General features: G+C 47.6%; 1 protein-coding gene across 2 annotated transcripts; it reads left to right on the top strand.

The window, feature by feature from the left end:
• Window positions 1-153: 153 nt before the first annotated feature.
• Window positions 154-20,805, top strand: axin1 (axin 1). Of its 2 annotated transcripts, none has more exons than XM_077009238.1 (10): window positions 154-292; window positions 2,349-3,320; window positions 8,347-8,487; window positions 9,862-9,958; window positions 12,449-12,586; window positions 15,418-15,950; window positions 16,160-16,330; window positions 16,921-17,172; window positions 17,887-18,036; window positions 18,388-20,805. In XM_077009238.1, the coding sequence occupies exons 2-10, from the start codon at window positions 2,428-2,430 to the stop codon at window positions 18,512-18,514; spliced, it is 2,502 nt and encodes an 833-aa protein (XP_076865353.1). In that variant the 5' UTR covers window positions 154-292; window positions 2,349-2,427; the 3' UTR covers window positions 18,515-20,805. The 2 variants fall into 2 exon arrangements, with proteins under 2 accessions (XP_076865353.1, XP_076865354.1); XM_077009239.1 differs by lacking the exon at window positions 154-292 and adding an exon at window positions 742-1,636.
• The last annotated feature ends 7,195 nt before the right edge of the window (window positions 20,806-28,000 follow it).

Below are 28,000 nucleotides of genomic sequence, written 5' to 3'. Positions count from 1 at the left end.
ACTGATTGCACACCCCATACTCGCTTTCATGCGTGTTTCTTTTTTCTCCAGGCAGCAGTGTGATTTCTGAACGCGTGCGGCGCTACACATCGCTTGTTCTCTTACTCGTTCTTACACACACACACACACAGACTGAGGCACAGGAGTACGAGACTGCCATGGAAAGGTGGAGAACGGAGTGTTTTCTTTGTTATTTTTAAAGTCCGAGATTCTCATCTATGACACGATTCTTATTTAGCTGCAAACAACGCCATTCCCGATGCACTCGAAAACGGAAAGAAGGTTTTCACAGGTATCGTACGGAGCACTTTTCTCCCCCTGGCTCGGGGAATGGGCTTGCGGTAGCGCCAGATGAAATGTGCCGTCGCTTTGCTGTGTTTGAATTATATTCAAGGGTTTTTGCGTGCTCGGTCGCAATTATCCTTGTCGATTTCCGAGCAGGGACATGTGGCGAATGCGCGCACCTATCCACGTTTGTGCTCGTGTGCACCATTAAGGTTTCAAATGAATGTTATAAAGTTGCATACTAGTCGCTCGACTGCGGAAGGGCCTCGCTGTGTGTGTGGAGTTTGTTTCTACTTTCCCCTCCCCCATCCGTTACTGCCGCTGTGCTGTTGAGACTCAGAGGCCAAGACATGAATGCAGTGAATGTGGGGCTCACTTCAAAGCGGCCGGGGAGGGGAGCGAGGGGGGTGTTGTAATGTCGTCAGGAAAAGAGGGGAGGGGGGGAGAGAGAAAAAACAACAAAAAAAAACCACAAAGTATCAAAGCCTCTTAAAAAAAATCATTGAGTGATTTGTCGATGGCACCACTTTGTTCGGGTACTGTCTTCGCAATCGTGCAGGTTGATTTTAAAGACGGGCATGACGAACGCGTTTGCATCATTGCCAAGACGAGAGTTGGATTTCGGATTCGGATTTTTGTCACATCAAGTTGACGAGCTAGCTGGCTAGTTAGCAGCCTCGGCTAAGCGTGCGCTCGCGCGGTCGTGATGCTCGCGCGGCGCGCTCGTGAGGGAGTTAGCTCGAGTTAGCTTGGCCATTTTCCCTTTGATCGTACTAGACGTTGGTGGTTATTTAACTTGCTACATCAATCGACCCGTTAGGCGGCTAATGTACGTTAGCTTCAGCGGAATTTTTTTAAAGTATTTCTCTCTCTCTCTAACATTAAATACTTCTTAAATTATTTCTTGTTAGCTTGTTTTGTTCGGGGTTAGCTAGCAAGTTTAGCAAGGCTCTTAAAGACGGGGCTCCAGTCTGGTGGTTCGGACAACTGAATGACACAGGTTAGCTTAGCTTAGCTATCTTAAATTACCTCAGATTTTAAGAGAGGAGAGTACAAACGCCCCGGCTTTTGTTGGCGAATAAGGCGTTCGGGCTGAATAGCTAGATAAATACGTTTAAAAATACTAGCTAGCAAGCGAGTACTTTCTGAAGTTTTATTCTGTGGCTGGAAACAATTACGTTTTATTTAGTTATCAAACACGTAAGATATGTGAGAAGACACTGTTTTTTGGACTAGAACAAGTTTAGGGATCGGAGCACGATCATAAAAAACCCAACATGTTCATCCCAGAATGGCGATGTCGCTAGAAAGCAGAATGTATTTTTGCTCTTTGAAGTTCGTCGTCGTTCAGGTATGAACAAAGATTTACGGGCTGCTCTAAAAAAGCGTTTTAAACCCGTAGCAAATGTTCATCCACGGGCTGCGCTTCAACTGGGTCCACTAGTGGAGCGATTAGTCATGAGAGGTTTTAAGCGCCCTACTGTTTTGTGTAATCTCGAAAGTGCTCCATTCTTCAAAGCAAAGCGTGTGTATTTAATTCAAGATTTAAATGTACATTATTTAGTGTTGGAGAAGTGATGACACGTCTGCGGTACTGAAAACTATGCCTTAATACAGCTTACTCGAGTGCTGAGTTCGTATTGTGAATTTGAGTCTAAAAGAAAGTGCTTTGATGCCTGCTGTTAGCATGCAGTAATTATTGTTAATAGAAATGTTTCAGTATATACCATACCCTCGGTTTGCTTTTTTTAATTTGCGGTTGGTTTTGTTTAAACTGTCTTGTTTCAGCTGTATTCGATTCCCTGCCAATATTTTATTCTTAACAGCCTTATATCTCTTCTGAACATTACTATATACAATGAAATATACATAGTTATCTGAAGGCTTTGTTAAAATGCTGTGTTCATGCTTTAACTGTCATGCAACCAATTCACTATAATCACTAAGCCACCTTTATTTCTTATGATTTAATAACCTCTGAAAGGTTAGAGAGAATTTGAGGGACTTGAATGGTTATTTTTTTAAGGCTCTGTTTTATTGTTTGTGTTTGTTTGTCTGTTTAGGAGGAATTATTTCACAGTGGCATTAGAAGAAGACCGGCTCTAATTGTTCTGCTGAGTGGACTGTGCTGGGTTAGGGTGCATGGACACTGCGATTATGAGTCTGAACGACAAGGGGGCGTACCTGGGGGGCAGCTTCACTGAGGATGCCCCCAGACCCCCAGTGCCAGGTGAGGAAGGTGAGCTGGTGTGTAGCGATGGGCGGCAGTGCGGCCCGAGCTTCTACTCGGTGAAGAACGAGACCCTGAAATGTGAGGCCTCCACTGCCACACCCAGGAGGCCCGACTTGGACCTGGGCTACGAGCCCGAGGGCAGCGCCTCCCCCACGCCGCCCTACCTGAAGTGGGCCGAGTCCCTGCACTCGCTGCTGGACGACCAGGATGGCATCCACTTGTTCCGGACGTTCCTTAAGCAGGAGGAATGCGCCGACGTCCTGGACTTTTGGTTTGCCTGCAGCGGCTTCCGGAAGCTGGACACTAGCGAGGGCAACGAGGAGAAGAAGATCAAGCTGTCGAAGGCTATCTACAGGAAGTACATCCTGGACAACAACGGCATCGTGTCGCGGCAGATCAAGCCGGCCACCAAGAGCTTCATCAAAGACTGCGTCATGAGGTTGCACATCGACCCGGCCATGTTCGACCAAGCACAGACCGAGATCCAGGCTATTATGGAGGAGAACACCTACCCCCTGTTCCTGAAGTCTGATGTTTACTTGGAATACACCCGGACGGGCGGTGAGAGCCCCAAGCCGTACAGTGACCAGAGCTCCGTGTCGGGGAACGGGAAGGTGTTGCCGGGCTACCTGCCCACGCTGAACGAAGACGAGGAGTGGAGGTGTGAGCGGGAGCTGGAGGAGCGGCGGCCAGAGAGCAAGCCTGCGCCTAGCAACCGCCTCACCCAAAAGCTTCTTTTGGAGACCGCGCCACAACGCGTGACCAGCAGCAAGCGGTTCTCCCCGGACATGCACGAGTACAGGTAACCCCGCACTCACTCCTCCCTGCCTCTGCTGCTCCTCTCCCCGCCCTGGAGGAGCAGATGAAGAGAGGTAGCGCATCTGTCTTGCGGTGCTCAGGATGAGCAAGTGGCCATGCAGGGGCTGGGGGCGTGTGTGTGTGTTTGGGGCGGGGAACCTCTGTCCAGGTGCCTTGTGATTGGCAGGTTGATATTCTCGAATACAGGGTTCCTGTAAAAAATGCTGCCAAATGGAGAAAGTGGGTGGGGTCAAAAGGTGTGTGTGTGTGTGTGTGTGTGTGTGTGTGTGTGTGTGTGTGTGTGTGTGTGTGTGTGTGTGTGTGTGTGTGTGTGTGTGTGTGTGTGTGTGTGTGTGTGTGTGTGTGTGTGTGTGTTAAAGAAATCATATAATCTCTGTTCAGAGAAGAATCCAGGTGAGTACGGAGTGACTGCAGTGTAAGTAAATATAGAGCTTTTCCTAAATTGTAATGTTGTTTTACAGAGAAACGGGACGACTGAAGTGCCTATCTGAAATGTCCTGTTTTTGTGGAAACCTTGTATACTTTACAATTTTGGAAAAAATATATATATACATATATCCAGAATATTAGTGTTTTGTATGTAGATGTAGTGAAGTATGCAAGGTTTCCAGAGAAACTGGACATTTTATCACTCGGGCCTCCTCATGCATTACTGTACATACTACTGTACTGCAAGTACTGTATCATACAGTATACAATCTGTATTACTGTATTATAATCAGCTTTACATTGTAGAGACCAAGAGTTTGTCATATCAGAATTAAGCATTTGTCACTTCCCGCAGCATTTTAATATTAACGGACACCGTATTAATGGCATATGTGTGCATTGCCTGTTGTTGCTATGGCAGCAATGAAGCTTAAAGCAAAATAACTGATCTCCACTTTCGTAACTTTAGAGGCCCATGGAATGAATGCAGTGAATTAAAGATCTGCTTTTCCTGGTACAAACTGCTTCCTCCAAGGAATTCAGAAGCACTTTGCTTGCATAGCTGATGAAGGACCCCCATCCAAAGATTCCTGGTTCTCAGCAAACCTTGTGTACTTCACTACAATTTTTAATATCTCCTTGTATCTTAGCCAAGTACACTGCACTTACTCACCTGGAATTTTCTTCAGATGTATCTAAATTATTAGTACATATGACTGTAGGCGAATGTGAAAAAATGCGTCTCCCTGAGCATGATTCCTGTCTCCTTGCAAGTTTTCCGTGTTCCTTCAGTCAGGCGTGTAAAAACATTCCTGAGCAGCAGTTGTGGTGCGGCATTCTGCTTTTAGCCGTGCGGATGCTCCTGGCCCCGCTGTCATATATCGCCCGTCGGTTCAGCTACAGATGCGGCGATTTTGAAGTCAAGCAGAGCAATTTACTGCAAATCACTTGCCGCGTGGCTGCCTTGTGTCCCTCTGTGTGGACCAGGCGGGGAGTCAGAGATGCGTCTGCTTAAGATTCGAATCCTTGTTCTATTACATTAGAAATCTGTGCTTGTGTGCTCTCAGAGGCAGAGCAGAGCTGTCTACCACTGATTTGAACGGCAACATCACCAACCCTTCCCCGCCATCCCAACTTTTATCACCAATCCCCCAACCCCAAAAAATATATTTATGATTTCTGAAGTCGTGCTGTGTAATTTAAAAGAAAATGCCTTCACCCATGTGAGCTTAAGCTCTAAGCAAGCGCAGGGAGGTAAAGGAGGATTTGCACAGTCTGCTTTAGCCTCTGTGAAAATGTTCGGGAGCACATTTTTGTTTTGGTCTTCTGAAGTACACCACCATGCTGTGTTCATTCTCGCCTCTTCTGTTGTGTAGAAAATTGCGGCATTCTCAGAGTAGAAGTTGACCCAGTTTTGTCTCAGCTGCCTGACACAAACCTTGACATGGGTTGAGAGGATGCAGTAACCTTGTTCTGCCCAGAAGCTTGGGCCTATAGAACTTAAGGTTTGGAAGTACAAAGACGAAACACCCCCAAGGACGAAAGCAAGAAAACAAAAAAAGACCTCCTTTCCCTTTCTGTCTTTCCCTTGAAAAGTTTGTCACAGTAACATTCTTCTGCTGCTTGGTTACAGCTGTCAGCAGAAGTGCTTTGCATTTTAGTTCTTGAGTTGTTGTGTGGTGCTTCTTAAAACAAGCCATAACGTGACAAAATAAGACACTTTGATATCATTGAACCACACAAACACACTCCACCCAGCTGACTGTCTTCTATGGCCCCTGGACTTGATCTGTTTTTAATTAGTTAAGAGTTTTTTGTTGTTGTTTTTGTTTTTTTAAAGGTTGTTTTCAGATGATTATTTCATTACGTGAAGTATTTGGCTGAATTACAAAAAGATGCCATGTTCATTTTTAAATAGCCTTTTAGAGTCAGCCTTCAGGCACTGGTGCATCTAAATGTTGCAGTAGGCATATGTGTGTTATTCTCTACCAAACACTGGATAGGGTGCCGACGTGCACCCATGCTAAATAAAACATCCGTACTTCAGGCAGAAAACTCGAAGTGGTGCTGCACTGAAGATGTGCTCGGGCCTCTGATGCCTCCAGCCACTGCTGTTGGTAATGCATGCTAAACATTTCCATTATGTAGGTACGAGTCTTGTCTGTCTGCGGCTGCCCGGTCAGTGCCTGTATGATGCAAGGAAATCCTTCCTCTGGATTCTAGATGTTCTGAAGAAATGCAGCCGTTTGTTATTGGATGTTACATTTTAGAAACGGTTTAGAATCTGATTAAACTGTGACGATAAATGTTGGTTTGTAATGATGCTAAAGCAGACCACCTACAGCGCTGTCCCCACAACGTTGGGACCCACGGGCCAGACGCCACAGATCTGTATCTTCACTTTTACCTTGATGTGATGACACAACGGCCAGTTAATTATCCAAATCGTCCAGATAGCCATCACGATTTACGAGAGGATGGAAACTGCATCTGTGGGAGAGATTTGAGTGCATGTGTAGCGTCTGTCTCGACTAATGTACCTTCATGGTGGCGATTGAGTACACAACATAAATGTCATTACCTGTCTGTGAATTAATAATCAATTGAAGGGGAAGGTTATTGCTGCAAGACAGGAAGGTGTGTATCCCAGCTTCCTGTGGGCTCGTCTCTCTCAGGACTCCCATCAGCCCTCCTGTGTCCCTTCTGATATTACCTGCCCCATGTGGTAATTGCTGGCCTTTTGAGATAATGCGCAGAGTAACCTGGAAGTCGGCCCCGCCCCCTCCCCCATCACCGGAGCACGTAAGCTCCGCCTTTGATGAATCAATTGTCGGGAGCTCCAGAGGCGCCTGCCGGCAGTCAGATGTAAAACGGGACGACAAAGAGACGGTAATTATTCCGTCGGCGTAAGCAGCCGCACAAATGGTTGGCGCAGGCAGGCGGGCCCGCACCTGCTAATGGGCTCGCTCAGATGCACCCTGAGCCTCTCACACAGCCCACTGCGGGCTGAGATCTGCTGATTTCTGAACGATATACGGGTGCCTGTTCAGGATTTAAGGCCCATGCCTTTGTCTCCCTCCCTGAAAATGTGCTGTTGGATCACGTTTGCCTGGGAAAGAGGAGCTAATTGATTTTTTGCGATCACAGGAGTGCTACAGAGACGCCCCGTGCCTGTGGTGTTTCTGCTGCTTGGTGAGGCCTCACGCGGCGGGTGAGGTGTTGCTGAGAAGGCGGAGGCGCTCCTCAGGCTCCTGGCTCTCTGATGCTGTGAATATTGACATGCCTGCTGTTGGAATCATTAGAAGGCTGAGGATGGGCTGGAGGAATGGTGGACAACACTGCAGGCTGCAGTCAGCTCGCCTCTGGTTTTCTCCCTCCCTCTTTCTTTACTCACTGCCTCTTTTTCCTCTTTCTTTCTTTTCCTCTCCTTCTCTTTCCTTGCCAACCTCGGTGCACAACTCTTAACATTCTCTCGGTGTCGCGTCCGTGGTCCTTTGGCCGATCGGCGTCTCACCTTGCCGTGACGCAGCTGTGGGTGTCCCCTCACGGATCAGCGAGACACGAAGAGGCCACGCCCCTGGCCTAGTTGCCGTGGAGTCAGGAGTCAGATAACGGCACTGAAGGAGCTGTTTGAGCACCACATGAGCATGTGCTCATGAATATCCGAACGTTCACTTAAGCCGTGCCCACACTGCTTGTAGGTCGGCTCCAGATTAGAGCTCATGCCTTCTGTTGATGCAGAAGTATGGTAGCATTTCCTTAAAGTGTAGGGTGCTGAGATTTTTGCACAAGTACTCCGCTATGTGAAAAGTGCAAAGATAGAAGATTTCATGCCCCATTTTGTTGTATTGACAACAGTGGTGTGGTGAGTGTGGTGTGTATGTGCTCACTTCACTGCAAGCATGCTGATTGATCTTGAACGATTCTGGTGGGTGTGTTGGATTGCTGCTGGATTTCACCAGAATGTGATTATATTGCCTTTGTAGGCATTCATCTCCTTTTAATCGTGTAAGACGAAACCCATCAGTAACACAATCAATGTGTGCATTAGACAATAAAAGTGTGTATTAGACACACTTGCTTTGTGTAGACTGCCATGGAAATACAGCTCTGGGCCTTTTCCTAGCAGTGTTTTATAGAATAAAATGAAATGCTGTTGCATCCTGTGCTGGGTGAATATTGCTCAAAGCCTGACAGTGATTGATTTGTGTCCCATGACACCACTTTAACCACGAGACACAATCACATCACACCTACTCATACTGCAAGTAGCGGAAGTGTTTTGTAATCTGATGGCATGGTGCTCTCATTTACGTTGCGCTGCCCTGATCTAGAAGGGTAGATGTCATCAAACGATGGATGGATGGATGGATGTTTTTATCAGTTAAGGTTTTTGGAACCCAATCTAAATGACATGGTGGATGATGTTGGTCATTTTCGCATGTCACTTGAGCCCTTTGATTAATTTGTGTTTTGTGAAAATGTAAAGATCTCATTGTTCTTTGTGCTTTGATATCTGCTTCTGTGGTAACTGCTGAGCCGCCAGTTCCAGCAGCCGTGACTCTGTGCTGTTCCTGTAGGCATGCTTCCTGGAGAGACACCTTCAACCCCTACTACGTCAACACGGGCTACGCCCTGGCTCCCACCACCAGCGCCAACGACAGCGAGCAGCAGAGCATGTCCAGCGATGCAGATACCCTCTCCCTCACCGACAGCAGTGTGTACGTGCACGCACACACACACACACACACACACACACACACACACACACACACACAACCCTGTGTGGCTTTACCATGTTGGCAGGAGTAACTGGCTCCCGTTATCACTAAGCCTCGGTTGTGAACTCCAGCCGGCTCCACTCAGCTGGTCGGCCCTTCCCCGATAAGGAAGCCAGGCCCGGCGTCTGCGGATCAGAGCCACCTCCCCTAGGCACCGCCGTGGAACCAGGAGCAAATCGACCCTCCTCTGAGGATACCCATCTGCTCATTAGCTGACGTCCAAAAGCCTCGAAATGTCATTACTTATGCTAATTATAGAGCCTCTGTTCAGGGGCCCTGCAGCCTGTAATTTGAAGGCATCAACTTTGCTTCCCTTCAAATTAACTCACCCCGAGCTCAGAAGGGGCAGGACGTGGTGCGGCAGTGTGGAGAAAGGACAGGAAGTGAGACATTGAGAGGCCCCCCGCGTGAGACGAAGACACGTCGCCCTGAAGCGGCAGCACGCTTGGTCTTCTCTGGTACACGGCTCCTCGAGTGTAGCGAGCACACGCGGTTAACGGATGCAGGAACAGCTGTGCGGAGGTCTGTGGCGTGAGGGCGAAACCGTGCCGGCTCCCAGGGAGAAATTCACTTCCGCTTCCTGCCACCCTCGGAGCGGTGGTTTAACGATTCGACCTTTGACTGCCTAGTGGCCAACGTCCCTTCCGTGCGTTTAGGGCGGTGGTTTCTGCTGGTGAAGGCATTGCCTAGAATGAGGGCTTCTCCCTTCATTCATAGCAGGAAGAGCACTTCCTTTAAGCGAGCTGGGAAGGCACAGCGGCCCAAGGAAATCCGCCCAACAGATGTAGTGGGGGGGGGGGGGGGGGGTTTAGAGAGAGACAGGAGAGTGACACGGGGGCGGCACTGGGGAGCCATGAAAGGCAGTATGGCAGGAGGGCCGTGTGTGAAGCAGGCCAGATTAGATTAGTGGGGGAGGGCCGGGGGTGCGTGCCTTAAATCTTCCTGGGAGATCCCAGACAGGAGAGTTGTATGTGTACATTGAAAGGGTGTGTTACCACAGTCCACACAACTTTCACCTTAAGGCTTTACAGGCATGTTTGCTGATGCCTTAAGGTCATTCCATTGGTCAGCCATTTTGTATTTGCTTTAAACGTTCTTTCAGGCCCATTTTGTGGTGGACATCATTTCTAAGGGCTTTTGGAATATGTGCCTATAACCCTTGACTTGTTAAACAGAGCATTACTGCTCCGGCATGCTATTCACGCATGCTAGACTACTGCTTGTCCACATTCTGTGTTTATATGTTAATGTTATGCACATGTATATATTAATATTAATGTTGTTGAAATCCCTTTTTTGCTTGTCTTCCATCAGAGATGGTGTCCCGCCGTATAGGTACCGTAAACAGTCTCGACGTGAGATGCATGAAAGTGCCAAAGCTAATGGGCGGGTTCCTCTGCCTCATATTCCGGTGAGTATCCTTTGAACAGCACCTTGTTGACTTCCTGCACACCGTAGCCATCCCTCCCACAAACAGCCCTCTCTGCTGCTCTTGTCTATCATCTGTGGTATCCCCCCCTCCTCTTTCTCGTCATTCTCCTCTTTCTTTTCTCCCTGCCTCCTTCGCTCTCGCTCTCCCCCTGAAATGGATGTGCCGTATGAAGATGCACAGCGGTGGCTGGGGGTCTTTGATCATGGGCTGGTGAATAGCTGATGGAGAGAGAGAGAGAGAGTGTGTGTGTGTGTGTGTGTGTGTGTGTGTGTGTGTGTGTGTGTGTGTGTGTGTGTGTGTGTGAGTGTGTGTGAAGCGTTCCTCATGCGCTCTGCGGTTCTGCCTCTGCCCACCAGACGTGCGTCTCTTCTCTGATGACTGGGCTTCCCCACTGCACACACTGCACTGTAATTGGAGCCTCTGAGATGGAGCCCAATTTAACAGAGCAAACCTGCACTTCCCTCCGCCAGGGGCTTTCACTCACTGCGTAGGGATCGGGGCGCTTTCACTCACTGCGTAGGGATCAAGGGGGCAGGGAGGCCCCCCTCCCCCAGTTTAACACGGAGTGGCATGGCCCGAGTCGAGCTGGGCCGAGCCAGGGGACGGGCCAAGGGACGGCCCGGTTGCGGCGCATTTTTAAACCTCCGTGCTGTATCCGCGCACTCGTTTGCGTCCGTCTTGTGCACTCGGAGGCGTGGGATGATGTAGGAGAGTGGTACTTTACTGTCAGCAGGAAAGGGCGCAAGCTAAGAATACCAGCGCCGAGCCCTACGCTAGCCTGACCTCTCTAATTAAGAGTGTAGCGATTTGATTAAATGAGGGTCTGGCCCCAGAAAAAGAAAGAACTGTTCTCAATTGTGCTTCATTAGAGAACTTCCAGATGGGGCGCTATGGCAACCCCCCCCCCCAATTTCCTTTTTCTTCGTGTTGTGCATAAATGTGGCCGGCGCCTTGAAGTGCAGTATGGACGTTGAGGTTCTGGTGTAAGCGAGGCAGTCACGGGGCGTTGGGAGACTGTAGGCGTTGGAGCAGCCTCGCATCCAGACACTAGTGTCTGTTAATCTAACAGCTCTAAATGACCCGTCTGGCCCTCAGTGGTCTGATCAGTGTGCCTGCTGAAGAGATGAACATGGCATGAGATGCAGACCCCATTTAATACGAGATGAGGAGAGTTGCCTAGTGACTGTTTTCAGCTGTGTGAAGATTTGCTGTATTATTTAGTTTGTTCTTTATTTATTTATTTATTTATTTTTACCTGAAACCCACAGTTCACCATTAAACCACACACACACACACACACACACACACACTGTGCAGATGGCTGACGTGCGGTTGCTTTAAAGCTTCTATCGTTCGCCGCGCTGGAAACGAGGGCTTGCCAGTTGTCGCGGTTTGTAATCAGGACATCAAGGCCAGCGTATTGTCTTCCCGCTCGGGTTGCTTTGAGGTTGGTGCATTCCAGTCTCCTGGCGATTTACCAGGCTTTGTCTCACACGAGAGTGGGGTGGGGGGGCTCCGTCAGGGTGGTGTGCAGCGGTGGAGAAGGGGCGGTGGTGGAGCATGGACAGCGGCAGCTCCATCTTGTGGAGGTCTGACGGACGGAGCTGCTACTGTCTCGCTGGGCATGTAGCCAGGAAGGAGAGTGATGAATCTAAAGTGAGCTGAGCCTCCCAACAAACAGCTGAAATGGAGAGTCCAGATCAGATTTGACCCTCTAATCAAACTTTTAAGGGCCTCTCTGAGGTTTTGCTGGATGCTGTCCAGGAGCTGCCAGAGACATGTTCATTCATCACTCTGCCCCCCCTCCCACACACACACACACACACACACACACATACATACACACACACACACACACACACACACACACACACACACACACACACACACACACACCACACCCAGATTTAAGGAATGATGTGCTTCCAGGACTTACATTGTTTGGAATCAGATTAGTATGAAAGCAGAAAATACTGCAATGTAGGCCTTTGACATGAAGGGATAATGTCACGTCTTCATGGTCATCTGCTGCTAAGGTGCTGCTCCTCACTTTCCTGTGTCCAAGTTCAGATTCATAACTATGAAATGCTGTGGCCCCATCTGCTGTGGCCCCGCCACTGGGCCTTTTGTCTCGACAGGATCTTGCAGTATTTCAGATATGTATCTAATCTCACTCCATGTTGACCTCTGCAAGCTCAACCTTGAGCAGAAATTATCAAAGTAGGTCACCGTTATTGACATTGCATGCGTTGTCCCGCCCCAGTCCGAGATCGTGTGTGTCGCTTTTCCACTCAGGTGGGATATATATTTTTTTTTCTCCTGCTCGGATCTCTGCAGCTGTCTGTGTACCTGTCGGCTCGACAGCATCTGGCAGCAGCAGACGGCGTTTGCGTTCGCGAGCGATGCGGTGGGTGTTAGACACTGGCACGCAGCCCTTCTCTTCTGACTGGCCTTGTTGTCTCTGTGCAGCGCACCAACCGGATGCCAAAGGACATCCATGTGGAGCCGGAGAAGTTTGCGGCAGAGCTGATCAGCCGCCTGGAGGTGGTGCTCCGTGAGCGGGAAGCGCAGGAGAAGTTGGAGGAGCGTCTGAAGAGAGTCCGGCTGGTGAGTGTGCGCGCCCGTCCTCCTGTGTACTGTCACGGTTCTCACTTGAAGTCTGCTATCCGAGCCCAGCCTGACGGGTGCTGCCAAACCGTCGGGTTTCAGGTTGAGTTTAGGTTGGTTTCTCATGCGCGGTTTCAAGCTCGGGCCAGATTCAGATTCGTCTGCCGTTTTTCTATGAATAATCCGTTTAATTTTAGTTTTTGGGCGATGACATTTTCAAGGCACCATGGAGGAGCAAAAGCTGAGGTGGCCGCAGCAGAAGAGCGTTGGGACCTTCTAGAGGGTCGGGGGTCAGGCTGATGTCCGCCTGGGGCCTGCACTCTGCCTTGATCTGAAACCACGCTGTGGGGTGGGTGGAGTCCCGTGTGCCTGAACAGCTGATTCGCTAGGCGCTGGGCTGCGTTCGCTGGGGATTATCAGGCATCCAGGCTCATTTCTCTTGGCTCATCATCCGAACACCTGCAGATGTTGGCATCAGCCCCCCCCCACACACACACGCAAAGCCAGGTGTTAAGTCCCAAGGCAGATTGTTTGTGTTGCTTGGCCTTCTATGAGAGGCGCTACCGTCACGGTCCAAAAGCTCTCTCTGTTTAAGAGCTCGGGGTAGGAATGTCATTGTCTTTTAATTGAGACGCTCGCCCCCCTCCTCTGAGAGTCGTGCCTCGCTCCGTGCACACAAAGAAGCTTCTCTTTAATACGTGATGCAAGACGAGGCTGCCACTTGGATGCCTCTCTGTCCCGGCCCCGCCCCTCGAGTCCACCGCGCTACCTGCGCTTGAGCATCTGACTTCTGATGGAGCGCTCGATGGTGTTATCCGTATATCTGATGAACTTTGAAGTTGGTAACCTCCCCCACCAGCGTTTGTTATGCAACGTTGCACTAACCTTTGGCACGTTAACTGCTCAGTTCCGCTCCGGTTCTGCACACGGCCGTGCTTCCACACTGCCCTCTCTCTGGCTGTGTTGCCGTGAGCGGTGTGATGTGCAGTGATGACCTGCACAGCTGTTTAATCAGACAGAGAAAGAAAAAAACAGAAAAATAAAGGGATGGGGGGAAAAAATCTGCATGCTCTTCTAGTCGTATCCAGGAGGTCTCCGTGGCAACCTCCTCAGATTCACTGTCCACTGTCACAGGTCCACTGTCAGATCGCCATCCAAAGTTGGACCACCAATGAGTGGTGTGATATGCAAATCGTGGCCCCTCCCCGTGCCCCTGACCCCTGTGTTTGCTGCTTGGCAGTGCTACTCCGGTGGAGAGGGAGTTTTGTGTGGGTGTTTTGATAAATCACACTATTCCTGTGCGCCAACAAACAATTTTTTTCTAAATGATTCATGCATTTCTGTGCATGAATTTTCCATTGTGTTTTCATTGCAAATCACATCAAAATCACAATATGAAGGAATATGGGATTTTTGTCGCTGTAGTGCCATCCGATATCATGTGTCTGTATTAGGCCGATATTGGCATGAATGCTGGATTGAATATCATGGAAAAAATGTTTACGGTAACCAATCTGATACCATCTCAAAACCAACCTGAAACAAGAATAGCACTATGGAGCAGCCCAGCACATGAGAACAGCTGGACTAGATGAGCAGGTCACATGACAAGCGCTGGGCTAGTCTGAGCACAGTATACACCCCTGTAGTTTAACTAGAGTTTTCTTCCATGCAATCTCACAAGTGTGATTTCCATTACTAGCACCATTTTGATAACTGTGTGGTGAACAGACCACCTGCCTTCTAGTGAAAACATTTAAATGAGAAACATTTGCGTTTTAGCACTGTTCACTGCCGTAGCTGTGATCAGCTATGATTTGGTTCTCAAGCCATTCTTTAAAAATAAAACACAAGGGATTGTTTCCTTTATGACTGAAGTACAGGAAATTAGGGGTCAGGACAAACCAGGAGAAACCCTGAAGCACCCGAGCCGCCGAGGAGACGCACCAACCAAACCAATAAAGGACTCGCCGCCTTCACAAAGCTAATTACAGCGTTAGTATAGTCAAACCAGAGGAGCTTTACGTTAGCCTGCGGAGGTTTTATTTTGATTTTTTGAATGAGGTAGAAAATAAGCTGACTTCAGATAGACGATTTGGCTAGAATAAATAACCATCTTGTAAACATTTTCAGGTTAAACTTGCACTGGTTTAAGCAGAGCTGTGGTGATGAGTTCCTCTTGGTAACTGTAGACATTATATGTTCACTCGGTGTCTGCTGAGATTTGGGTGTGTAATGGGTAAAACAGTGGGTAGATTTACTAAGTGAGTAGATTTAATAAGGTGATTATTACATTGATGTGGAATTACAGTTGCTTTCAGTAATAATAAAGCTGCAGGTGAGGTATGATGTAAATCAGGCAACTGATTGCCTGTGTGTCTGAGAATACAACACAACTCACTACATCATGACCAAACCACTTCCCGGAAATTCACCAGGAGATGCTGTAAGGCACTGGGGAAAATTTAATGTTTTAGTCATGTAAACCAAAGTTATGTAAACCAAATGTTCTTATTGTTTGATTTATTTCTATCTGCTGTATCCACGAGTCCATGTGCAGTTGTGTGAATAGGTTTATATCAGTATGTCCGCTTGTCAGTAATAATTAGACCTATTGTAATGTGTATAAGGGTGACATCTGCTGGTTTGCTTCTGTTATTGCGTTCACTGGCTATTGAGTGATGAATAGATCCTGCCCTGTGTTTACATCTGAATGGGCACCACAGTTGAGTGAACGTATGTGTGTTAGGTTCCCTGGATCTGAGCTGCTCTGTCAGTCAGGCTGGACAGACCTCTTTACCCCCCGTGTAATAACGTCTCCCCCCCCACAGGAAGAGGAAGGGGACAACGCAGACGTGTCCTCGGCCCCGTCGCTGGCCACCCACCGCCTGCCGCCGGCCGCCCACGTGGCGCAGTACGCCGCCCGCTACTCGGACGTGAGCTACGGCGGGCTGGGTCCCCGTGACGCCCACGAGGAGAACCCCGAGAGCATCCTGGACGAGCACGTCCAGCGCGTCATGAAGACGCCCGGCTGCCAGTCTCCCGGCACCGGCCGCCACTCGCCCAAGACGCGCTCGCCCGACGGCCTGCCCTCCTCCGCCAAGGTCCCGGGACCAGCGACGCCGCTGCCCGGTGGCCCGGGTAAGCACCAGGCCCGGTTGGGGCCCAAGGGGGAGATGGCGCACGTCTACCATCACAAACACCACCAGCACCACCCCGCGGGTGGCAAGCCCAAGGAGCAGGCGGAGGCAGAAGCCGCTCTCAGGGTCTGGAACGCGGAGCAGTACCACTACGGATCCAAGCCGCGTAACTACGCAGACGGAGCGGGCCTCGGCCCCGGCGCTGCAGAACCCATGGGTTACGGGTACGCTCCTAAAATGCTGTTTCAGGCTAAATGTTTGCCGTTTTATTTGTGGCTGGTTGAAGCTGTGCAGACGTGGGATGAAGCTCTCGGCGTAAGCTGCACTTAGAGCAGCATGTTTAATGGGCCATCACTTCTGAGACAGACGTCTAGTTTCACTCTGGACCCTGAGAGTGGGAGAGACTTCCTAACCGTTCTCTCTGACTTTGCAGCAGTAAGAATGGCACGCTGTCCAAGCGACCGTTCAAGAAAGGAGAGGACCCGCGGACCTTCGACATGCGGGAACCCACGCCACCAGAGGAGCTGGACCGCAACCAGAAGATCCTGCAGTGGATGATGGAGGGTGAGAAGGAGGCAGGTCGCTATAAGAAGAGTCCCTACGGGTGAGTGGTCTCTAGCACAGATGGAGAACACCTCTCTAACCTGATCTGATCCTCTTATCTCCTTGCTGGGTTCTTACTGGGGAGGGCTGCTCTTCTAACAATTCACATGCACCAATTGTAAATAATTCCTGAGTGACTCACCGGTCTTCATTATTTAAGCAGGGTTGCATGTCCTAGTCTAGAGGGACACGGGTTCTGTGCACGCTTGTAATCTGGCCGTGCTGGTCCGAGGGAATGTGTGGGGAGTATCGGCACAGTGTGGTATCTTGGTCTGGGTGGCATGATGCAACGATGTTGTCATCACAAGAAAGACCTGAACAAAAAAAAAAGAAAAGATGATTGAACTGTTTTTCCAGCATTTTTCAAATGTAGTTTTATAGTTTATTTTTTTGGTACACTGTAAGAAGACGTTAACTTACCAGTGACAAGTGAAATGTAGGAATGTGTTGTTAAAAAAATCATGTTTGTGATGCTGTGTCTAACTGGTCAGTCCTGACTGGGCCTGTGCTCAGGGTGTACGCCAACACGGCGTGTGACTGCAGCAGAAGTGTAGGCCTCCCTAACATCAAGCGCTCCTCCTTTCTTTCCAGGAGCCTCTCCGGTTCGAAGAAAGGTCAGAACCACGAGCCGAGCCGGGCGGGCTGGGCGGAGCGTGCGGGCGCCGTGCACCCGTGGGTGAGCGCACAGCAGCTCCGCAACAACGTGCTGCCGTCGCACCCCTTCATCCAGGACCCCACCATGCCCCCCAACCCCGCGCCCAACCCCCTCACCCAGCTGGAGGAGGCACGCCGGCGCCTGGAGGAGGAGAGGAAGAAGTCAGCCACTCTGCAGAACAAGGCCAGGTGAGGGAGATCTTCTCTGTCCTGCTGGCCCCTCGTCCCCCCTGCACCTCCCCTGCTCCTCGGCCCCACCCAGCACCGGTATGAACGCGGAGCTTCATCGTGTCTCAGTGGCCCACTAATCCCATCCTGAGGCCCGTGTCACAGTGGCCCACTAATCCCCTCCTCTGTGGCTGTCTCCCAGCGGAGCCCCTCCCAGGTGTCCAGCGTCTGGCCCAATGGTGTGATAGTCTGCCGTGAGCCGACTGGCTCCTCGTTTGCTGGGGTTCGGCGTGGACCAGAGAAGCGCGGGCGCCTTTTGATGTGCCCCGGGAAGCCTCTCTAGTCTTTGAAGCTCCGTGCTCATGTAGATAGGCGGTTAGCCGTGTAAGGGGACATCAAAGGTTCCGTGCAGAGAAGATGAAAGCTGCAGTCAGCGGTGATTGTGGAGGAGTCCGGGGCGCGGGAGGAGAGAGCTGTGGGGAGACGGCGGAGAGGCCCTGCTCCACCCAGAGATGCTGTCGGTCTGCAGCGGGCCGCTCTTCTCGCCCCCCCGCCCCGGCCATAGTGCGTCGGCTGCAGAGGGTGGGCAGAACCTCGTGAAGAGCCGTGCAGTCTGTTAACGTTCTCCATCTGGTCTTGTTTTTTCCCCCTTCGGTTTTATTCCAGTAATGAACTTAGATTTGTTCACACCGTCTAAGTTCTCCAACGCTTGTGTTTTTTCGTTCTGCCACGCAGACACAAGGTGCCGAAGAAACAGCTGTGTGAGAACATCACTGTGGCCTATTACTTCTGCGGTGAGCCCATCCCCTACAGAACCTCCGTCAAGGGCAGGATCGTCACCCTGGGACAGTTCAAGGAACTCCTCACCAAGAAAGGGAGCTACAGGTACAGCCCAGCATCTCTTCTAGTCCTACAAACAACGGTTGTAGTAGCAGCCCTGTTTATTACTTAGTGCTGTCTTTCTGTCTGCCTGAGCATCAGGGAAAGTGAAGAATCCCTGATTTTTTTGCACATTCCACTCCTTTTAAAAACTAGGCATCTAGATTACATAGCAGAATTATTATTTTTAATAAGGGTGTATGCATGCACCTTATTTACCATAATGTTTTTAAAATGTCAGTTTAGTATCATTTTGACATTTGCTGATCTGCCCACGGCACGAGCAGCTCATCCTGATTTCGGGTGTCACCCCGCTAGTTACCCCACAAGTGACGCTGCTCTTCTGCTGCGTGCCAGGTATTACTTCAAGAAGGTTAGCGATGAGTTTGACTGCGGCGTGGTCTTCGAGGAGGTCCGCGAGGATGACGCCGTTCTGCCCATCTTCGAGGAGAAGATCATCGGAAAAGTGGAGAAGATCGACTGAGGTTGGCGGAGAGGAGGAGGCGGAGGTGCAGGCGGCCCCGCGGGAGGAGCGCGGAGGTGGACGAGGTGGTGCTGGGATGGTACCGAGCATGTGTGTCGGCTGGAGTTGGCAAAAGAACGACAGAGAGAAAGAGAGAGAGAGAGAGAGAGAGAGAGTGTGTGCGTGAGTGTGTGTGCGTGAGTGGGAGCGCAGTGAGAAGTACGTTATTGACTCCAGGGTTCCTACCTCTGCACACCACGGTTCAGGACCCACACAGCTGCTCCGGGCTCTGGGCACGCAGAGAACCCTTGGACTTGATGAAGAAACGCGGCAGCCTACTCTCACCCTTTTGGTATATTTCTATCTTTGAAATGTAATGTAGCAATGTAAAGTTTGATTAGACAACAAAAAATAATTACTATAAAATGTTTACTAAAGCTGCATATTTTTGATATGATGTATCAGAAGGAAGGTATCCTTTCTAATGTAACATCGCTTGTAATTTTATATGTACTGGTACCAGATGTGTACAGACTGTCTGTTTTAAAACAACAAAAAAGGAAAAAGTTTTATATCTATTTAAATATTTAAAAGAAAGAAAAGCTATTTGGTTGAATCCGAGCGCTATGGCACAGTTTGAGAAGATCCCAGTTTTTCACAGCGCTCCTGAGTTTAGGTGGCTGGCCAGGTGGACACTAGGACCTGCACCCCCTGCTCTCAAGTAGCGGTGCCGGTGAAGGCCGGTAGTGCCTCGGAGACGTCTGCCAGCGGTTATGCCTTCATGCCGGTTGACCGGGGCTTCTGCTCTCTGCTCTAGAGAGGCCGTCCCCAAAGTCTTGCGTGTACGTCTTCATTTTTCTCCGGCCTGTGACGTGCTGACCGACCCCAGAGAGCACTTCACTTCAGTCAGGCGTTTAGACACCCAATCAAACAAGGGAAGTGTATGCGTGACCTTAGGCTAAAAGACTCATCACCAGTTTGTAACAGAACTATTTTTTAACAGAATATTTTTAATCATAAATCAGCCTTTAGGGAGGTCGGGGTTGGGGTGGCCTAACGGGGGAACTCTGTTGTCCAAGCGCTCGCGCACCTTTGCGTCTAGGACTCTGAACAGCAGCCCATGTTGCTTTGGGAGGGATGTAGGTGGCCTGTGTCTCCATGGGGGAAGTGCGAGTGTGGTGGGTCAGTGGGACTTCAGGACGCTGGTGTTCCCCCGCGAGTCAGTGTCCTCGGTACCGGCCATGTTTACACTTACCTTAACGTATTACAAGACCAGCCTCCTAGCTTAATGTGGCTAAACGCGGTCCCCTGATTCTTCTTCTTGATGTAATTCTACCTTTAAATGATTTTTGTTAAGAGGTTGTAAAACACCAAAGAACAGTGTACCCTAAGGATCTCACATGTGCTGTCTGTTTCTGTAATACCGCCGCCCTGTTGGTCCCAGTCGGCATCGTTTCCCCAGACCCTTTTGCATCAGAAGATGGAGTTCTTGTGCAGGGAGGGGCTGCATGCTGTAGGGGGCGCTGGTGGGGAAAACACAGACAGACACAGACAATTTTAGCCTTTACCACTGGGAAGAGTCAGGCCTCTGTGCTGCTGTCATACAGAATCTTTACACCGTCCTGGCGTCATAAACGGATCCTGTCTGATTTCAAATGTATTTCATATTTTTAATTTGGTTGAGTTGACCGTGATTGATGTGGTCAGCTAAGTGTCCATGTACGGTCACCCCACCCTCACACCCCCACCTTCCTCCATCGTGTCAGAAGTCATTAGTCCTGCATTAGCTCACCACTCCACCACAGTGGAACTTCTTCCTTTTTTTGTAACGGTCTGGTCTGAGTCATTGTAATTACAGTGTAATTTTCCATGTGCTTGGGCTTTTTCAGCAGGGATGTAAAGAGAGGCGTAATTACTGTGAAAAGCCTGCAAGTGAGCTCCTCTCCGTTAGGGTGGATGAAGTGTATATAGTACATCACAGAGTGCCTTTCTGAGCATGCTCACACCTGCAGCCACGTCTCCTCTCATCCTCTCCACCAGCACCAGGGACTATAACCCAACCATGCCTTTTTATTTCAATCATGTTTTTATTTCGCTTCCGTATAAGAACGTGTTTCTGTTCAATTCCAACGTGAAGATTGTTGGCACACATTAAATAAGCCTTTTTCTATGTAAATATGTACATTTTTATATGTGTCTTCAGCCAGTGACTCGGTTTGGATATTTAGTGCCCTGGTTCTGCTTACGTGTGCCGAGTTGTACAGTTATCATTTTATGGTACTTTGGACAATAAAGACATGGAATAAAACTAACCTACAGTACCGTTGTGTGTGATACGCCTGCTGCTTCTCTGAATAATTCAATCTTCTGGTGTGTTGGAAGACTCCGTGCACTAGCCCTCCCCTTTTCTCTCTTTGTTTATTGACTTCTTGTTCTGTGTGATTTGTGCTTTATTTGCAAGCAGACACACAGCTGTTCTTTTGTTCTTCCTGCACTCTCAGTTCCCAGGTGAAGGAATGTAGAGTGTTCCCTCCCTGGAGCTGGAGGAGATCTTCCACCACACACCTCCCCAGGCCTGACCACCACACTCCAGGCCTCATGGCCTAAAACATGCTCCATGGTCAACTGTGCAGATCTTGACTCTCTTTCTCCTGGCTTACATTGTGTTCCCCTATGATGCATCTAAAATCTGTGTTCACTCTGTATCTGATGACGGCCATAAAAGATCTGGATAGCTTTGGTCAAGGGCTGTTCTGGTACCGCAGTAATATTTAACCACAAGGGCCCTTTAGCATCTGTTCAGAGCCTCAACATTTGCAGCTGGTAGGCTTACTTCTTAAATCCTCTTAATCCTAAATTCAACTTGCCGAGATGCCGGGGGGGGGGGGGGGGGGGGGGGGGGGTGGAGGAATGGTAAAATGGTGCCTTACTACACCTTGGACTTACGTCACTGTCGGACCAAAGGGCTTGGATCAGTTCTGTTGGTAGGAAAGTTGCATGTGCTGTTAATACTCTGCTGTGAGACATGTGAAATACCAGGTGCTGGATCATTGGGCTGTGTGTCTGGCTCTGCTCATTCACTCATAATAAACCTCTAAGAACTCAGTACTGCCTAAGCTCCTTACAGGGGTCACCAGATACCCCCGTGTAAGTGTTGTGCTGAATGAAGCCCAGGACACCTGTTAGATGCTCAGCAGTAATGTCTGATGTCTCAGAGCCACCGCCGTCCAAGCTCACTTTTAAACCACAGACCTCATTATATGTAAACCCTATTTTTATTGTTAAAACCTTTTTTTAAGCCCCACATTGACTTCACTGGTGACTAAGGATGTACCCAGCCCCACTGAGACCACTCATGTCTGCTAAGAGCCACCAGTTCCATTTGGGCTTCATACTCTACATCAACAGCACACTCTGAACTACCCTCCTGATATTTTCCCACTAATGCCCCTGTGCAGAAGACCGCTTCACAAACTGTAGAATCCATATAGTCTCTTACACATTCGATGCCGCCAATTCCGTATGGATTTTCCCTCCCAATCGCACGGCAAAACATTACTGGCCTTGCCGGTGACCACACCCTGGCCCGCCGGCACTGTTAAGAGACGCTCAGTGTCACAGGCCTTTACCGTTACTGCTACTGACTAGACCTTCCAGCTACTTCAGATGATTCCAACCCTTGGCATACAGTCTCTAAAACCACATTCAACAGGCAAGACATGGCAGACCCAGCGACATAAGCCCTAGCATCTCTCTGCTGACCTTACACACGCCTGCCGCCCACCTCCTCTCACCTCAGCCTCCAGATATGCATATCATCACTTCTTCCTTCCAAAGCTTCGTCCCCTACTTCCTCCACTGGAATTATTACCTCCAAAATAAACTACCCGCTTACCCACAGTTCACCACCATATTAGGCCTCAGCATAGTTCACACAATGTACTGTGGGACCTGTAGTTTTCTATATATATATCTGCTACCTATTGCCAAACTCGCACTTCAACCCATGTTGATATTTGTAGCCTGAGCTTTTTATTTTCCACGCCGATCACAAACAATCCTAATTGCTCTACTACTGGCTCTAATGGGTGGTTAACCTCTGTGCCCTCATGATCAAATAAACCTTCTAAGGACATAAGCACCTGATTATCCTTCTGTGTTCCTGCGATAAATTAGCCTCACATGTAAAAAAAAAAAAAGAAAATTCGTCAGCCCAAAAGGTAATTCGATCAGTGAAATAAAGAAAAATATGTGCAGCGAGCTAGTGGTCATGTGATATATCTGGCAAACGAGTTGGGTGTAGGATCAGTAGCTGCAGGATGTCACTCCAAGCAGGCAGCAGACCCGATTCCAGCTGTTCAATCATTTGGTGTCTGCAGACGGTTGATTAGGTGCATCAAGAGTGCAACTGCTTGATTGCAATGAATTCCTGCAGCCTTTTTGCCCATGGATACCCCAGTGACTGCTGCCCTGACTTGATTAATAGTCTAGGAGCTCTAGCATGCCAAGGAAGTTTAAACGATACGATCAAACCAAAACAGGAAAAGCTTCCTGAGTAGTTGCATTTTTCTGACACAGATTTTGCAACAGTTCTGATTCCAAACTTTATCTTTAAACTAAATTCCTGCATAAAAGACTACAGATAATATGACAATGTTATTGTGCTCATATTCCTCTTCACGTCTTCGGGATAGAGTTTCACTTTAGATTTTGAGTGCAGCTTAGGAGTGACTCATCGTTCATGCATTACAGGCTGTGTGATTAGCCTGATGTTAACATTAGCCAATGAGATAATCCAAAACTGGTCTAGCAGTGATCTCTGGTGGTCGTACCATTAGTGAATCGCAGCATTTTTTTGACAGCTTGAGTAGTTCAGTGTAGCTGTGATTTACAAAAAAATGTGCTTTAGTGTATTATAGAGCTGTATAATCCATGCACTGTATAGCTAAAAGTGTGTGGACACATAAGAACCTTCTGGACATCTGTTTCCAAAACAACGGGCATCAATATGCAGTGCCTTCCCGCCCACATAATAGCTTCCATTCTTCTGGCAATGCTGTGGGGAATTTCTGCTCAATTAGTCTAAGGGGCATTTGTAAGGTCAAGCTCTGATATTGAAGCTCTGGCTCTGGGTCGATGTTCCAATTCATACTAGGAGTGTTCAGTGGGCTTGAGGTCAGGGCTTTGTGCAGGCAAGAAGTTCCTCCGCATCAAACCCCTTGAACCGTGTCTGAATGGACCTTAGCTTTCACACAGGGTTACAGTCACGGCTGAACAGGAAATGACCTTCAACAAACTGTTGCCAGGAAGTTGGAAGCAGACCGTTCTCTAAAATGTATCCGTATGTGGCAGCGATACCGTGAACCTTCACTGCTCCTGCGCTGATCTTCCAGAAGCAGCTTGGGACAGGAGAGAGGTTGCGTCTGCAGAACATGGCCACCGCACTCTGAGTTGCGGCGATGTGCTCCTTAGAGTCTGAGCGGCAGCTGCTCCTAGACTCTTCCATTTCACAGCGACAGCAACCAACAGTTGACCTGGGGGCAGGGTGCACATTTCACAAGCTGATTTGCAGTGAAGGTGCATTGTGGGACAGCGAGACGCTTGTGGCCGGTGAGCTTTGCCATTGGACACATTCTGCTGCTGCTTTTGTGTGGATATTGATTGGCTGTGTGGTTGATTGTACACTTGTTTGTAATGGGTGTAGCAGAAACACATCATTAAGGGGGTTCACATATTTCTGCATTACTTGATGACTTCTATGTTAATATCAACATATTTCAATATCCTGACTGTGTTTTTAGCAGGGCATTTTTTGTATACTTTGTAGTTGAACTGCGTATTTATTTTAGGACTGAGGTTTTCTGAGCACAAGGCAGGCTTTCATTTTTGTGCAACCTCTTCATTAGGAATTTAAGAGGAATCCTTTCAACGTTCCCTTTCAATTCTGTTTTTTGTTTCTCATGTTAGTTAATGGTGTATTGTCTGTATTTTTTTGAAATGTCTAGAGGATACAGGCTGCCTGAGTTCACAGACTTCATATTGAACTGGTAATTAATTCTGGTACCAAAACATCGTGGTCGGTTTAGAGACATAAGCAGCTTAATTGAAAAGGGATGTTCATTACCATGTCCTGCTGTGGGGTCTACAGCAAGCCACAAGGACCAAATCAAAATAAAGGAACTTTCATTAGTGGATGGCACGTCTATAAAATATACAAATTGACTTTGTTTTTTCTCATCTCTGCCCTCAGTAATCAAAGCTGGCCTCTAAGTGTTTCACTCTGTCAGATGTCCCGTAGCACCTAGCACCGAGCCAGTAAACATTTAGAGGCTAGATTTGATTTTACGCCACTGCAGAAGCACAAACTCGGTGACCTACATCTCCATTTGAGAGTCAGACTGTGTCCTTCAGCGCTGCTGTCTGTCCCACTGTGACTCAGATTCGGTTTGGTCAGAACAGCTGAGCTGATGAGGACTCATCTGGTCCCCTGAGGCTCTCACAGGTAATGACCCCAGCTGGACAAAGACTGCTCAACACTAGTCCTGAGGCTCGGGTGACGTAGGAGTGAAGGCAAACGAAAAAAAGAGAAATTCCTTTCAACAACCAAACTGTCAAAGAAGCTGCATCAAAGACATTAAGGAACCTTTTACTTGATGCTGTGGTGTTCACAATAGGAATGGTCCTTGAATGACCCAATCCTTAACTTATGCTCACCACTGGACACCCACAGTGAGAAAATCCAAGGACAACTCAACATATACTAGTACATGCTAGAAAACCCAAGGACAACTCAACCCAGACGGTCTCCTGAAGATTAAAAGTTGAGCAATAATGTGCCTACATAATGATTTGCGGTCAGTTTTAATACTGGTATTAAAGAATAATTCCCTATACATTTTTCCATATAACCTGTAGTCTGAAGGTATGGAGAGGCGTGTACATGGAGAATATAACTTAGAGGTGGAGTCATTGAGGATGTTCATCAAACAAATGGATACCTTCCCTTTCATAGCCCCCTACACCAAACACATGATGAAAAAGTAATGCAAATGTTCTTTATGGTATTATCAAACAGCATACACTGCACTGTGAAGGCTCATAATAATAATAATAATAATAATAATAATAGGGATTAATAGGTTGATTGGTCAATAGGGTGATGTGTTAATAGGGTGATGTATTAATAGGCTGATGGGTTAATATGGTGATTGATCAATAGGGTGATGTGTTAATAGGGTGATGGTTAATAGGGTGATGTGTTAATAGGGTGTTGTGTTAATAGGCTGATGGGTTAATATGGTGATTGATCAATAGGGTGATGTGTTAATAGGGTGATGTGTTAACACACGCATTTGACCGTTTTCACACGCTCTCACGCCACACTTCCGATATCTCACGCCGAAAAAATAATCTAGTTTATTTACCTCTGATCCACATCTATGATTCAATGAGTTACTAGTTTGCTCTGGCGCCAACCACCGGCGATCGATAGATCGCGATATAACACTTAATTTGTGACCATTTTACATTTAAAGTTAGAAAATTGATTCATTTCTAATATATAAAACTCTAGTTCTAGTATGACCTACGAATTTCACCATGTAGTAAAGGTGGCGAATAATGATTGGTTTAGTTATACATGAAAAACAACAGTAAATTGCATATTTAATCAAATTAAAATTCATAATTATCATTCATTATTCATGTAATATTATTCATAATTATTATTATACCATAATTAATAACAAATACGTTCTGCTTATTTAAAATTGGGGCACATGCAGTGCTTTCCAGGGCTCAATTACATAAATGAAAAAAATAATGAATATGTGCTGTCCTTTAAAAGTAAAGCCATCAGCACTGACCATTCATTCAGCTTAATCAACAATCTAGAAGAGCTCAATCTTGTGTAGCTATTTGTGTAGCTGAAATGCACAGCTGTGTGCTTTGGTGGCATGTTTTTACATAACCAATGAGCAATTACAAGCCGTTAATTTGTTGCAATTCACAGACCTAATGTGTATAAATAATTAGGGTAGGACGAGTCTTGCTAGACAGCTCCATGCACCTGCATGACCCCTATTAGCTGACAGCAGAGTGGTGCCATGCAACCTATCATAATGGAAGGCAGAGTTGCAAAATAGACATCCTGTTGTCCATCTCTGTTTGTTTTCACTGCACGTCCTCATTTTGAATTAGACTCAACTCAAAGTTGCAAGAAGTTGCAGAATATTGAACACACTGTTGCTTCGATCATACTTGATCATTTGATTATTCAGAAGAATTTCATTCCCAAACAAAAAACATTAAACAAACTTCAGCACTGACTTCAGCTGATCTTTTATGAGCTGTAGGTGTACAGAAATGTCTTCAAAACACCTACAGCTCAGAACAGAGGCCAGACCAAGGCCGGGAGGAGCAGATCTCTCCCTCTCTCATCTTCACGTCGCTCTGGAAGCTCGTGTTTGTGCAGACATGCTAGTGTTGTTCCTCTCCTGCTTCTTCTTCCAACTCCTGTGGATGCTGTGATCTCCTGCAGAAGGACAACATGTCACAACACAGTGAGCGTAGTGCTTTTAGTCCCCCTAATCCCTCCCTCCTTATGCTCAGTGTTCATACAGCAGCCCAGGGTCCCGCAGTGCCACCCAAGTAGAAAGTCTTATATATGTGTGTTTGTCCAGCTTGCAGGCAACCCATTACTGCACTGTTACAAGATGGTTTATCGTTGCTCTACTAGCCCTATCTTTGTGTCTTTTCAGAGGAACAATTCCAGTGCTTTTAAAGCTGGAAAGACAATATCCTCTGAGAAATCTAGCAGCATGTTAAAATGTCAAGACAATTATGTTATCATGCAACCCACTAACATAATGAGAAGGAGCAGAGATGCAGGGAGAGATGAAGCAAAAATGCCAATCATTACGTTGGCCGTGGCCACTCTGAATAGACCAGTGCAGTGTGCTCCAAACAGATCATGCACAATTTAATAAGAGCTCACCATCATCAAATTCAACAGCCATTGTATAAAAGCCATTTATCCTTTTCATCACTTATTTAAAACTTCTTATTATGGCTGAAAATGGCTTTTTATTCATACCATACCATATTATTCCAGCAGTGGTGGGATCCTCAAGTACAGAGTTCATAAAACTATTTTATGCATCACAGTTAATATTTTATAGAGAAATATTTTAGATATATAAAAAAGGACAAAGAATGAATTCATGATGAATTTACCATTTACCATTGCACTTTCATGTTAGGCTAAACTACATTTTTCCAGGTGTTATTTGTGTGACTGTTCTTTGACACATAATTTGTGAAAGCAAATTTTATTAACATCCATATTTTTCATTGTAAAAATAATGTATATCATTAGAGAGTCTTTTATATTACTTAATTTTTTCCAAATTTCAACATAACAACATAGCATTCAACATTATTGAAACGGTATCATCCATAATTGTTACATAGTACATTGAGTTAAAATGTTTTTTCCTGGACTTGATG

Source organism: Brachyhypopomus gauderio, chromosome 6 (assembly GCF_052324685.1).
Source record: "Brachyhypopomus gauderio isolate BG-103 chromosome 6, BGAUD_0.2, whole genome shotgun sequence".
Classification (NCBI taxonomy): domain Eukaryota; kingdom Metazoa; phylum Chordata; class Actinopteri; order Gymnotiformes; family Hypopomidae; genus Brachyhypopomus; species Brachyhypopomus gauderio.
The sequence above is the reverse complement of the archived record's forward strand: the minus strand, read 5'-3'. Positions and strand labels throughout refer to the sequence as shown.